The following is a 15,330-nucleotide window of genomic DNA, read 5'->3' as shown; positions in this document are numbered from 1 at the left end:
AATGCAAATACAAGGAATTACCAAAGGAGCATAAAAACAATGCATAAGATAAACTCGCACATGCATACACAATAATACACAATAAAAGAGAAGAAAACAATGCATTCCAAATTTGCAGATATCATGAGAGATTGATGCCATCACCCCACAAACTCCAGACTTCTGAGGATGATAAAGAGATTTACACAGAGTCATAGCCTATGATCAAATTGTAGATAAAGAGATTTACACATACTCATAGCCTACGATCAAATTACAGACAACAGAAAACAAAAGAAGTTGCAAAATACAGTTCAAAGCTGAGAAGTTTATGCAAAAAAAATTCAAATGATATATCAAAATATCAAGAGATATGAGGACATGATATGCGAAGTACACATCTGAGAAAACACAATGATTTGAACATAACAAATCAATCTGATATGGACTGGAAACCCAAGAAAATTCAAGGGTCATAAACAACTAGAGCCAACCAAAAACATAAACAAGAGGAGCTCCTATAAATGTTGTCATTTAAATAGGCTTTGATACAATGTTAAGTTTTAAGCCAAAAATCAATGGTGATAAACAACAATAAGGAGCAAAAGTGAACCAACAAACACCAGAAATATCCTGGGAAAACCCTTCGAGAATGAAGGGAAAAATCCAACCACACAACATAAATATATCTTTATTGATAATGAAATATTCGAGTGTACAATATCCTTTGCTTGATGCAAATATATAACAATAGGAGAGACTCTTCACATTATAATTGAAGGTCTTTTTGAGATTCCCATAACTCCTATAATTAATTATAACTCTTAGGATATTCATGCCTCAATGCATGTGAATGACACATGTTATTTACATTTAATATTACAAATTAAACTTTAAGTGACCTTTTCAGCTGAAGATGACAATAACGGTAATGACGTCAATATTTCCAGGGATAAAGATCTCTATCGCAGCTACCATCTTCAACAATGCCTTTATAGGTAGCTAGGAAATAACATAGAAAAATGTCTCCTAAAATAACTTGTTGGTTGCAAGATCATTGCAAAGAACTTTTGAACAATTGTAACTAGCAATATCAAATAGTATCTACTGCTACTTTGAATGAGTGAAATTAAATACAATTTGAATGATTTAGTCATTACGTTGGTACTCTAATCCTACGAGAGTCATATGCCATGGTATACAAGGCCCAACAAACATGCTGATTAAGTCAAAATGGGAATGCAATAAATGTGCAATCATGTTAGATATGCAACATTCATCTTCAAGTGTTCTACAGTAGCCATATCTCATCGAAGTACGTGGGCAATTAGTCAATACAACTGCTTAGTTAGCAAGAAATGATGTTGAATATTGGGTTCACTTGGCTATAACTCCATGTGCAATGTGTTTTGTTTTGTTGTGGACTTTTACTTCACTTGCTTGATGTTAGAGTGATAAAGTTTAACATAAGCTACATTATTATATTGAGTTGCTAAGCTTAATAGGATTAAATTGATTGCAACTCTTTCTTGAGAAGCTGTCATTGATGTCAAGTTGATGTCATTGACAGACAATTCTAAATCAGTGAATAAGTATTTTGCAGATGAGCATCTATTAAAGGTGACATATCCTTCTGAACGCACATACATATGAACAAGGTGATTATGCGAAGTGACTGCATCAATAGCTTCAATAATATATATGACTGACTGAGTTTGTTGGTATGGCAATGATTTAAAATTGTATGCAGAGACTTCAGGGTGTGACCATGCAGTAATTGGCCGACTCAGTTAAGTTGGTTACCACCTTTTACAAGTCAAATCAACCAATTGTTAATAGCTAACTTTCACTAAGAAGTCAACAAGTCAGTAAGGAAACCAAAGAAATGATAAGTAAGCAAACTTCTTCTCTTAAGGAAGGTGAGACTAGACATGAAAAGAAGACAATTAGGATCGAGAAAAGACAACAACTGAAGTATTGCAAGGCAGTGAGTTAATCATAATATATATGTTTTAATCAACATCGATTAGCATTAAGATCTGTTTGCAGCTATCCTACATGATCAATAAATTAATAATAACATATATTAATATTATCAACAGTGATGAGGATTAATAGTGCACTGATCAGTATGTTAAAGAGTAGTCCCATGCATATGGACAGTGTTTTGTTGTCCTGAATTTTGTCACCACAAAATGTTGGCAACAACAAGAAATTTTTTCAAACTAGTTTCACATTTCTCTAAGCTTGAATTTGATATTCAATTGCTTAATGTTGATCGATCAATCTATTTCAATTCGTATATCAAATCATTTTAATGAAGGCCTTCATCAAGTCTTTTTCGTTTTGCTTTCTTTCAAGCCTTTGCTTGATTTTTGAAGTCTTCATCTTCTGTTCTTTGCTTTTGAGTTTACGTTTGTTTGTTTTTAGTCCTTTGGTTTTTCTCATGTCATGCCTTTTTTTTTTCCTTTTGATTCAGTCTAACCTAGAGGTCAGTTGGAGTTGTTAGTCAAGAGATATGCCCGTTTTAGTGTTTCAAACGTGGACCTTTTAGGTGCAACAACACGAGTTAGAAATATGATGTTATATTTTCAATTTGACTTTCACTTTTTGATAAATATAACTTATATTCACTTTTTGTTATGTTTTTAAGTTACTTTTAACTTTAAATTTTTAACTTAAAGTGACTATAGTGCACTTTATGTTATAATTTTAAGTTGAGTTACTTCTTAAATTTTCACTTAAAGTGACTTTATAACTATATAGTTTCAGTTTAATTTTTGATTTTTAAATCAAATGCTCATTTAAATGTTATTTTTAAAATGATATTTATGTATTGTATTTATAAATATGATATATTAATATTGTCTATGACCCATTTAGTAACATTTCTATGAAATTAAATTGAATAAATGGTTTTAAGTTATTAAAAGTGGACCTTTTGTATGCAATTACATGTAAAATCCATCAAAAGTGGACATTTTACATGTCTTTGCATATAAAGTTCAACTTATTATCAAAAGTGGACCTTTTTTATGTCATTACATCAAAAGGTTATCATGTAAGTGGACCTTTTTGATGTAATTGCATCAAAAGTGAAGTTTTCATGTGTTTGCATCTAAAAAATGAGATGTAACTTACTATGCAAGTTACCCAAAAAGGTCCGATTTTGATCACTTGCATTTTTTAAAACATGCAATTGACCCAGAAAGGTCCGATTTTAACCAAAAACATGTTTAAATATATGCAATGACCTCCAAAAAGTTTGATTTTGAAGAACATGCCTTTGCCCTCCAAGAACCTGTTTTTGGAGATTGTGAGAGATTTACTTGATGGTTTTGCATGAGATTTTCTCCAATAGGGTCGTTTTTGCTTGGCAATGGATTTTCTAACGTAAAAAATGGATTTATCTTGCTAAAAAACACTTTTCTAAACTCCTTCCAAGGGCATGTTTTTGGAAAAATCTTCAAAAAACACCATTTTTGGCTCATGTTTTTGCCCAAAGAGGAATCTATTTGGCATTTTGTCATTGCATTGTGATACACATTTTCAATTTTAGAAGCCAAAACGTTTTTGTTTCATGTCTTTTTATGAATCACGTTTTTGCTTAAAATGCCCAGAAAATTGAGGTTTTAATCCAGTTTTATGCGTTTTGAAGCCACTTTTTTTGCATTTTGATCCATGTATATGCATTTTGGGAAGTTGTTTTTGCTTTGACAAGTCAAAAATGACCCAAAAACATGCATTTTTTGGTGCCGTTTTTGCAAAAGCAGCCCAGATTTTTGCATAAAAAAGTCATGTTTTTGTTCAAAAAACTCAAAAAAAAACATTTCCACCCCATACCTTTGATCAAGAGGGATTGTTTTTGAGTTTTAAATGTGTTCTCTTGTCTTTGGAGACCATGTATTTGACACTTTCATGTCAAATTCGACCCTTCATTGCTCATTAATTTTTGTTAAATGCAAGTATGGAAAAAGTCAAAAAGTTGTTTGGAAATCCGGATTTTAGGAAGAATTTCTCTTCAAGTCTATAAAACTTGCTATTTTGGCTCTTTAACCTCTAAGTAAGTGGACATTTTCAAGCTTCCTCATCAATTCATGCTTATCTTGCTACTTTCATGCATATTTTAACTTGAAATTGCACATTTGTCCATATATATGCTATGAAAAGTGCATTTTGCCCTTAAAAATGATGAAAACTCTTTGACATGTTTGAGTCCTTCGCCAAAGGCATGTGTTTGTTTTGTGCTTGTTTTTGTGCTTTGTGCTTGCTTGTTGGTTTTCTCCACTTTAGAGAAGTTACAAGTTCTTTCCCAAGAACTTGTTTTTGCTTCAGTGCGAAAACATCATCACATTTCACTTCCATTTTCCATGTCACAACACTTCCCATCTCATCTGACAAATGTGATTACATGTTTTTCATCTCTTTCACCATCCACACATACATGTAATCCCATTTTTTGCTTTTATTTCCATCTCTCCATATGCATTCGCACCTTCATGAGAAAATACATGTTTTCGCATCTTTCCATGCTTTCCATCTCATTCTTTATCCCTTGTTACATGTTGCATTTACATGTAATTCATTTTTCGTGCAATGATATCTTGAATGCCCAAGTCACTTTTTGAAAATCAGCAATTTCCATTTGCATGCATTCCCATGTGCCAAACATTTTATTTCAAAAAAGAAGTTAAAGGTGCTGATGGAAAGTTGTTCCGAATTTACATCCGGACATCGTCAAGAAGGTTTTCAAAGTGTTAGAGACTCCAGTTTGTGCTGATCTACAAAGGAGAATTCACAACAACTTGAGCAAGAAAAGCTAGATCACATCAAGTTTTCACATGACAATGGACAATTCATCACTGTCAGAGGTTATCAAAAGATGCAAGACCATGGTTATCAAGATGAATGCAGCAGTACAATGTACAGGAACGCCCAGTCCTGTGATCATCCAGGATTGCATTGTCAAGTACAAGGCCCTTCATAATTATTTCCTTCTCTTTCGTCTTCTTTCTTCTTCTTTCATGTTTGTAGTTGGAGAGGAAGTATTACATGAATATGTGTAATTACATGTAATGCGAGTTGCATGTACATGTAAAAGATCTAATGCGAGTTGCATATGCAATTACATGTAACCCTATATTTTCTCTTTTAGTTAGACTAGGTCAAAGTTGGTTGAATTGCTCCCATTTTTTCCTCCACCTTTTTCTCAACTCCTGTGCCTATATAAAGGAGTGCCCCCTCATTGTAAAAATTATATTTTGTTGTATGCAAGAAAGCTCTGCCACATTTGTGCAAGCATAATTTTGATTGTTTAGTACAAATTTGGGAGAAAAGTGAATAAAAGAAGTAATTGGATTTGAAGCTTTGACTAGAAGCAATTGTGATAGAGCAAATTAGAATCTTTGATTGTAATTTGTGTCTATTGTCTTGATTCATGTTATTATTGTGTTCAATAAAAGAGTATAGTGATTTAAGAAGGAATCAGAGCCGAAGCTTTGATTGGGAGCGGTTGTGGAAATATATAGCTAGAAGCTTTGTTTGTAGCTTATACTTCTTTCTTAATTTGCAAAATAGTTAAGTATTCTTACTTTTAAGAGTCTTTGTGCCTTAATTGTAAAGCTTTTCATATAGAAGTAGGACTGGACTTAGAGCCAAATTGGTACATTTTTAGCTAGCCTTTGAGTTAGTGAAGGTTTATCGATATCACTGTTTCCAGCTCTTGATAGAAGTGTAGTTAGAGATTCACCATACCCATTACTCACTCCATGAGTAAGTGGATTCTTTCTTGAACGTTAAGAAGAAAGGATACTGGTAACACCCTTTTTACAAAATCTCTCGACTTTTTGCTTACCTTGAGTTGATCCAAGGAACGGTGAGAAGGGGGAGCCTTCCCTTTAAGGTAGGAGAGACTCTGTCTCACACGCTGTGGTTGGTCATCCTATTTTGTGACTGGATTTTTACCCAAAATTCTCGTTTGCAACTTATCCACCCAACATGTTTTAAACTGAAGAAAAGCAATAAAGATGAATGATCTTATTGGTAGTCTAAATAGATTACAAGTGAAGAGGAACTTTCCTAAAGAAAACAATCGACTGGAATGAGACAAGTCAAACAAGGTTGAGTATAATAAGTAAACTAATGCCTAGCAATAATCACACTGCAACCTTTGACTATTATTGTTAAGAGGAAAATGGTGCAATCTAATGTAATATCTTACCCAGATAATACATCAACGGATAATAGCTTCTTCTATACACTTTTTAGTTAAATGTAAACTTTGCTTTTTGGTTGGATATTTGAATTTTGAAATATAATTACTCCATGTACCTTTTAATTAATACTTTGGCATAGGATTCCATGAATCAGTCAAATAAGTGACCCGTTCCAATGATGACTTAACCTTAACTCAAGTGAAATTATAACTTTATAACAAGCCATCTAATGATTTAATATAAATTTGGCCACTAAAATAATAATCTCTCAAAACGTTAACCTTTTAACATACCGTCTTAAATAGGAGTCGCACCTATTATTTTTGTGACCAAATGCACTTTCAAAAATACAAAGGGTCTATCACAATCATCACCAGATTTTCCATAAACAGTAAGCACATGAAACTAGGCCCAAACAAAGTCTAATCTAAGTGAAGCGAAGACCAAATTGGGACATATTGAATTGTGAAGAAAACAAGACACTCTCATAATTGAGCCTCTGACTTATAAGACCCTCTATTTACAATAATTAGCCTATGAGGATCACAATCAAACTCTGATGCTAGCGGAAATAGGGACATCACATCTTGCATACTGGGTACTTCACTTTCTTCTTCATCGTCAAGTGGCACCTCGATATAGTGAATCTTCCCCTTGCCAAGGCGATGGTCACCCAAACCCCAAGGTTCCCTGTAGTTGAAACATAGCTTCCTTCGAGATCCTGACGAGTGGCTTTATCCATCGAAGGTTTCTTCGAATCTCTTGCAGCATAGGTGGTTTGGAGGGGATGTAATCCTAAGAAGATGTGGCCGTGTTATGCAACTTCTTAATCACTTCTGTAAGCGTCTTTGGGTTGAACCCTTTGACCTAAACCTTTAGGGGTTACATTAATCCATCCATGAAAAACACATCTAGTTACCTTTCTAAGATATTTGTTACCAGCATAGACATTCTCTAGAATTTTGTGATATAACCGTCTATTGATTGCTTCAGATGCACAACCTCCCTAAACTTAAGTTTGGGTTCTTTCTTGTCAAATTAATCTGTTAGTGTCTCCGTGAATTCAGCATAGTAGATTATTTGATCATGGTCGATGGTAATTGTTCCATGATGCCACCATTCATGAGCGATCCCGTACAAGTGAAGTGTTGCATATTTGATTCCCTCATGCTCTGACATTGGGTTAAGATGGAAATATGTGTATTCCTTTTGTACCCTTACATGCACAGATGGTGATCTAGATCCATCTAAGAGTGACAAGTTTAATTGCCTATCTTTCATTTGAGGTCATAGTTGTAATAGCTACAATTGCTACTGCTTGAATATCTCATTCATAGATCAACATAATCTCAAAGGATATGTCTACTTTAAGATTTTCGTTCCTTAAATCTTGCATTAGTTGCTCTTGCATGTCTTGCAAATTGGGCTCTGGCTTTCTTCGAGGTGCTTTGGTTTTTGACATAAATGTTGGCATAGATGGTTGAGAATGCTGAGGTTTTGCTCTCCCTATGATAGAATTGTTGTTGTGTCCATTTTTCTTTCCTTCCTCCAATCTTCCTATCATCTCTTTCTTGGGCTGTTTTCGTTCTTCCCCTTTGACCATGGTTTCATGGATAGGTGCTTGATTTCTGGTTAGCTTCCTTAATAGCTCTGTGACTTCTGTGGTAGGATCTTGTGGTTCCCCTATCTTATCAATGTAATGATATGTCCTTTAGTGTAAATTCGCATCCACAACTTGACAGTTTGGCAAGATCACTAGATTTAATACTATTGTAATATTCCTTTGGCATACCCAAGCCTCTTCCTACGGATAGCATGTATTGTTCACACGTTTTATGGATAAGGCATCATATTGTTAATGCGTCGTATGACTAAGACATTATGTTGCTAACATACCGTATAGTTAACATGTTGTATAGCTAACACATATAGATGCCTAATATATTGCACTATTGTTACAACTAACATGTTCGACTGCTAACATATCGTGCAATTAACACACTACACTGCTAACACGTACAACTAACTTGCCACACCTATAGAGTGTTCATATTTAGATTGTCAGTGCATTGATTATCAAAGATCAAAGAAAGTGACATGCAAGAGGGAATGTGTGTTTAAAAAATATAGTATTTCAGATTATCAAATAGATCTTGAGCATAGAGCAAGCAAAAAAGGACGAGGAGTTACTCCCACCGAAACTTTGAATACCAAATAGGGAGGATCTTTCACCTTCGAAATGGCAAAGAACTGAATTCCAACGAGAATTCGTACATACAATAAGAAATACCAAATTCACATACTAGTTAATTCCTACATATGGGCCATAAACACCCCTTAGGAGAAAATGTCAAGGGTTTACAAAGAGTGCCGACATTGCAAACACCTATAGACAATAAAAATAAAAATGGGCCCGAGAGATAATTAAGTTAGCGTTGAGGCCAAGCATACATAATTATAAAATTAAATTATTTAATAAAATCGAGGACATTACAAATATGGTCTCTCCAAGGTAGGAAGATGTGGTCGAAGGAGAAATCCCCGATGATATAGGCAATAATAAAGGACTCTAACTCAGTTAATAATGATGAGAGAGATGGTGGATCCCTTAAGATTTTGGGAGGCTCTACCATGTAACATCCTCGGGTACAACCCTGCTGTGTGGTCATTATCCCAAAGCTCTGTGGATTGCATAAAATCCACCTTCCAAAAGGGTGACTCCTCAATAATTCCCATATAAAAAGTTAGCACAAAATGGGGATGGGATGAGGACAACACGAAAGTGTTAAGGACCACCTTGAGTAGGTGTTCTCCAAGGCTGTCTAGGAAGATAAAACACTTTTCATTGTTAGGAGGCAAAAGAAACGTGATGCTTCTAAATCTAACCCCCAATCTATTCTGTAGCAAACAATACATACTAGAACTAGATCTAAAGAAAATGTGGGAGCCTTGAACCCCCCCCAAGAAAGAAAATCTGAAAACTTGAATAGGGAGCAAGAAGCTCGAAAGGATACAACCGATTGTACCTTGTTAACCATCCATGAGGTATGTACTCCAAGTAAAATGAAAATTATATCTTGGAATATAAGAGGGCTCAGTGGGTCTCATAAGCAAGATATTCTTAGAAATTTGGTTAGTGATCATAAACATGATCAATACTTTGGTTAATACTGGAAGTTGGATATCCTTCATTGCCCGACTGTTCGGTTAACACTGAATGCCCTTCATTGCCCGATTGTTTGGTCAACAATGAATATGCTTGTTTAATACTGCAAGTTCTTCATTGCTCGGTTGATATTGACATTTGCGTAATATCAATGGCAACATACAATTTGAAGAATTGTTTCCAACAGTTCGGTGGAAATCCTTTGAGCTAAAGATTTCCACCCTTCTCCTCATTAAGTCAAAATTAGCTAAGGTATAGCAAATCATGCTAAGGTATAGTGAATCATTGATGCAAGATCATGCTAGGGTATAGCAAATAAAAAATTAGTGAAAAAAATACCATAAGGGTGTGAAATGACAAGTTTTGGGAGTCTTAAGTGGTAAAAGCGGATTTTGTGGAAATCCTTTGAGCTAAGGATTTCCTTAATATTAATCCTTCCAAACCCAAAAATCCACCATCCTCGAAGGCACTCAAATCCAACTTAAGGCATGAAGGCAACATCATGAGTAAAAAAAAATAGAACAACAAATCGCCAAGGAATGTTGAAATGGGGTAAGTTTTGAGAAAATCATATTTGGTGTTAATCCTCTGAGCTAAGGGTTTCCACCACATTAATCCTGTCAAGCCAAAATTTCCCCCTTCTAACTTTGCATCGAAATGAATTTCAGACAAGTGTAGAGGTAAAAGAAGGCGAGTTAAGGTGAAATTGGTGAGAAATGATGAAGTTTTGGAAGGATGGAAGGAAATGAAGCGCTAAATAATTTTGGTGAAAATACTTTGAGCTAGGGATTTCCAGCGGTGGAAATCTTCTTAGCTAAGGATTTCGACCATGGGGAATCCTCCAATGTTGAGAATTCCACCACTCTTTTTTGATTCTAAATAAGACTTGAAGATGAGGGATGCCACTTAGGGAAGGATTTAATAATAATGAGAGAAAATGTTGAAATATTTGTGGAAAAGGGCAAAATAATGTTTGGTGGAAATCCTATAGCCTTAGGATTCCCACCACAATAATCCTCCCGACTTGGAATTTCCTTCTTTCCCTTCAGCCTTATTTTCTTCATGTAAAATGAAAGACAAATCAAATGAGCAGATTGGAGAGTTGTGAGAGAAATGAATTTTAATGCTAAGTGGGACAAATTTTGTTTATTATTAATGTGATTTTATTTTCAGATTTTATTGTATGATTTTCTGTATAGTTTGTTTGTTAAAATTGAAATAGCTGCATGCAATTGGTTTTTTAGCTTTCTGTGGACTCTTTGGGAAAACCCTGTGAAAATATCTTAGCTGGATATTACAATTTTCTATCAATATCATTAGGATTTGATTTCTTTTTCTTTGTTTTCAAGTAATATAATACAAAGTATTAATCATTTTTGTTATTATTCTTTAAACATTTTTGAATGGCGATATTTAAAGTTAAAATGTGGATGCCATTAATCTTAAAATAAATTTTGAATGATCAGATCCATCTGAGGTACAAGATGGCACGCTTGCTGGGATATTCAAACTATGCAGAATATGCACTGGAGGCACAGATGGCTAGAACACCATTTAAGGTGATTGGTTTGTTTTCCAATTAAAGAAATTTTTCTTGGAACATGATGTGCCAAATCTAGCGATTCTCTTTCATTGGTATAATTTTATTTAAGGGTTGCAATTTCATTTTTCTGCAGTTTCAATAATTCTTAGTCATTATGCATGTAGCATACCCCTTAGCACCATTAGTTACGGTACTTTTAAAATTATTAAACAAATGTATTTCACATATGGCTCTTTATATATTGTGTTATTCCATATTACAAATATATCCTGTTAGTGCTATAATCTGTTGTCTTGGGACACCACAAAATAGAGTAGTGTATAAGGTACAACTCTAGTTCGTATTGGACAGGTGAAGCTCACGTGTGACAAAAAAACAATTTAAAATTCCGGAACACCAAACTGTGAATACAAATTACACTTTTCACAGTATGCACAGAGTAAGTCTCTAGGTGTTTGCGTGCGTGTAAACAAACTAAAATTACCTATTCTTCCATACATGGGAATTTTTCTCTTATATGATAAAAAGTAGCAACCGATCTTACAATAGTTAAAAGACACTTGTGCATGCACTTTCTGGCTAAAATACAAACACTATAAAGTAAATACATGCAAGATAATTGAAATGGAGATTTAAGTGAACACTTAATAAATTAAGTACTTGAAAATAGTATAGAAAGCTACAACTCCTCAAGTTAATAAATATCATGACACAAAGCTTTCCAGAATTACTAATCTACACTCAATTCTCTAAATCTCTCAAAAAAGACCACACATAGAAGTAACTTGAACAATAGTTTTAGCAGTAAGCTGACATAAATTTAATAGTAGACAAAATGTGTGCTAAAGCACCGATTTAAAAGTGTTTTAATGATCTTCCATGCTCTTGCAGCTGCATGGCAATATAATTATTGCAAATAAATACAAAAGAATATCAACTTGAGTTTATGCTGAAAGTTAATTGCATGTGAACCAAACAATTAATTAAAAGAAACATCTAAAATAATTGGTCTCAAAAAAAGGAAATCTATCAATAGATTCCAGCTAATAACAGTATTCCTGAAAGTGAAGTTTGTTTAAAAACCTATCTATCAATGATTCAATAGCACCTCTCCAAAAGTATCAACAACTGAAAATAGCTGATCAGAGATGTTCATTGGCTTCTTTGGCATTGCAGACTCTTGCTTTTTAAATCCGTTTTACCTCTGATTCTTTTGGGAGTACAAAGGAGCTCATTTTGATAATTTGTATCCCTAATATATGCTAATTTCTAACAGTCAATTTTTTGAGAGGAATTTGCTCCAACTACCATGCTCACATGTCTGGATTCTTTAATAAACTTGTTTATGTTATCTTTATTGAACTTATATTGTACTCCAAACCTTTTTTTAGTAGCCTATGATACACACGATTCTTACTTTTGTGCTCTACCAAGTCAATTTAAATGCTCTCTGTTAAATCAAACCTTGAAATTCAGTCAGATACCGACCCATATAAAGTAAAAGTAGAAGATAGACACAAAACACATTTTATGATAGATTTTCTAGGTATCAAAATGAGCATGGAAAATTATAACGATCAGGATTTTTCCATTTTGATGTCACAAAGATTGGACATCTTGGTGTAATGCTAGGTTACATACCAACATCAAGCTGATGCTTTTACTCAACCAATGGTTTTTGTACTCCAAATTAAGAGAAGGATAAAAATTTGAGAGCAAAAAAATTCCTACACATAACATTACCTCTCCAGTTTTATTAATGAGACTATGTAAAGACATGAAACTGTAGCATTGTCATATTCATCAAGCAAATTATTGATATGACATAGAGCCTAAAGTTGCATTATATTCAGGCCATTTAGCTAGGGATAAGAATAACTTCTTTGAGAGAACTGATTTAGATGGCTACCATGATAGAAAAACATATATCATCAATTATTGTTTGGACAAAATAACCAAGCAGTCTTTACAATAACAATTTAGTTGTGCGAAAAATCAAGATAAGAAGAAGATAAAAAATTAAAGCATGATATTATAGACTTGAAATATGAATTAGACTTAGTGAACTGAAATGTAAACTTAGAATATAGATCGGTCACCTATCATAACAATAAAATACTATCTGTTTGGATGGAAGAGCCACCAAAATATAATAGATTTAATATTGTTTATTAAATCGAAAAATCCCTTATGGTGTGCGTATTGAAAATTTTATTTAAAATTTGATGTAGATTAGTAGACATCAAATTAAACCATGTGTTACATCATATTGACAATATTGATGGAAATCCTAGCATTTGAATATAGATAAATTAAACCTTGATAAAGTAGACACAAAATATGAACTATGAACAGGCGGCTAAAATATAACCTCTACTTATATGCCATTCACCTATTATAATAGTAAAATACCATCTATTTGAATGAAATCCCTGAAGAGCACACAATTATACTAAGAGGGGGGTGAATCAGAATAATAACAAATTGACCAGTTTAAAACTTTGTATCCAAACAATTTCTCTAATAACCAGAGGTTCAGCCATTTGGTGGGTACGGTTTGATGATAAAACATCAACCCTTTACTTACCAGAAATGGTGGTAACAACGCATTTATATTCACTAGTGAGCAATATAATTGCAATGGAACTGACCACAGGCTTCTTTGAAGGATTATTTCTCTCCTCCTAACATTGATATGATTTGAATAAAGCTTCTTTTAAGGAGGATAATAAGGCTGAGAACAAACATAGCTGTTGATGGGGAATGAATATAGTAGAGAGAGGAAACAAGAAGAGCCGTGCATATATACATATATAAATTATAAAAATATATGTATATAAAATTATAGATATACATATATACATAGATAGACACATATAATACATGTAAATCTATACATATCTGTAGTTTATGATCAATGTACAAGCATGCATTTTTATGTCTTCATAACCCGTACGAGTTATGAAGCATTTGAAAATGTACATTTTACTTTTCAAAACATGGGCAGGTTATGTATAGTTTCAAAATGCACTTTTTATTTTTCAAACCCTGAGCTGGTTATTTTGCTCATCAAAACAATTACAAGTTTTGGCTTTGTAAGAGGGTTGGAAAATGACCTTAAGGCTGGCATGCTCATTTTCCCCCAAAAAACATATAAATCGTAACATCAACAATTAAACCTAATGTCAATAATGTAATGTTGCATGGATTAAGAAAAACTTAATTTTCTTTTAAACTAATATTAACTGTGATATGCCTTTTGCCTAAAACGTGCAACTCTTGGAAATTACATCCTTTATAATCTTTTGTATGAACCATGCAAATTAAATGAAGAGAAACATGACAAAATTAAGTTTGTAGTGCCCTGATGCCTGGGCAACCATGGTTAGAGAAACCAATATAAGCGAATTTTATATGTAAGAATTCTTCATAAGGCATGCAATAAGCTCATTTTCTGATATTTGGAACTGCCAAGACATACCAAGTAGATATTGACGTGCTTATAATGTCATGTACATTACATGTTTCTAAGTTTAGACATCATTACTCTAACAAATGTGAATCAATGAACATTTCAAACATACTGTTATAGCTTGTCATTGACTAATTAACATGACGAAATGTTTTTTTTGTAGATGGAAAACATTAATATTGAAGGAAGTGAAGTGACATCAAATCAGCTGCCACTAAAGGTACAAAAAGCCCGTGAAAGGAACCGAGCTTATTATGCTCGACACAAAGAAGGGATATCAGAATGTAGAAAGAAAAAAAAATACAACAACAACGATCTGATCTTATACATGGGGCTCAGTTACCTCCTCCAATAAGTGAGACTCAAATTGAGGAAATGCAAGAAGGTGCTGAACAAGATGATGCTCAAAGGTTATGACATCGTAAACATAGCCATAACTACTACATCCGCCACAAAGAAGAATTGGCCAGGAAAAATTGCACATAGTACGAACAAAATCAACCAACAGAAGCCAAAGGTTTGATGGAAGATTTCATACTTGCAAATGCATCATTCAGCGGTAATTCTAAGTTCATACTCGCAATGGAAAATTTTCAACGCTGGTTAGATGCACTTTCTCAACAACACATATGCACGGCATGTAAGGAACAATACCCAGGAATAAATGTGCACCTCTCACATAGGAATATTATATGTAAGAGGTGTTCTAATGATAAGTGTATTCACAAGTTCTTAGCACTCAACAACATGGACCTAGGTGACCAGCCAACTGTACTGAAAAGATTAACCCAAGTAGAAGAAATGTTGATTGCTAGGGTGGCTCCAATATTACAAGTAAAATATGCCATTGATGGCCAGTATAAATATAGCGGACATACAATCAGCTTTCCACAAGATATTCAAACCATTACCGAGATATTACCACGAAGGGTCAACGAGCTATATATTTTAATAG

The 15,330-nt window shown here is 33.8% G+C and overlaps 1 protein-coding gene across 8 annotated transcripts in view; it reads left to right on the top strand.

Moving 5' to 3' along the window:
• Positions 1–15,330, top strand: part of LOC149552163 (Zincin-like metalloproteases family protein) — a 273,149-nt gene that overhangs the window by 109,624 nt on the left and 148,195 nt on the right. For all 8 annotated transcript variants that reach the window (XM_089787642.1, XM_089787641.1, XM_089787648.1 and 5 more), the window contains one exon: positions 10,827–10,919. In XM_089787642.1, the coding sequence (XP_089643768.1) occupies positions 10,827–10,919 (93 nt within the window). The remainder of the gene's footprint in view (positions 1–10,826; positions 10,920–15,330) is intronic.

The sequence above is a fragment of the Cupressus sempervirens genome, chromosome 6, assembly GCF_028749045.1.
Source record: "Cupressus sempervirens isolate cs-2001-9-10 chromosome 6, ASM2874904v1, whole genome shotgun sequence".
Classification (NCBI taxonomy): Eukaryota; Viridiplantae; Streptophyta; class Pinopsida; order Cupressales; family Cupressaceae; genus Cupressus; species Cupressus sempervirens.
Note: the sequence above shows the minus strand (reverse complement) of the source record. Positions and strands in the feature narration are given on the sequence as shown.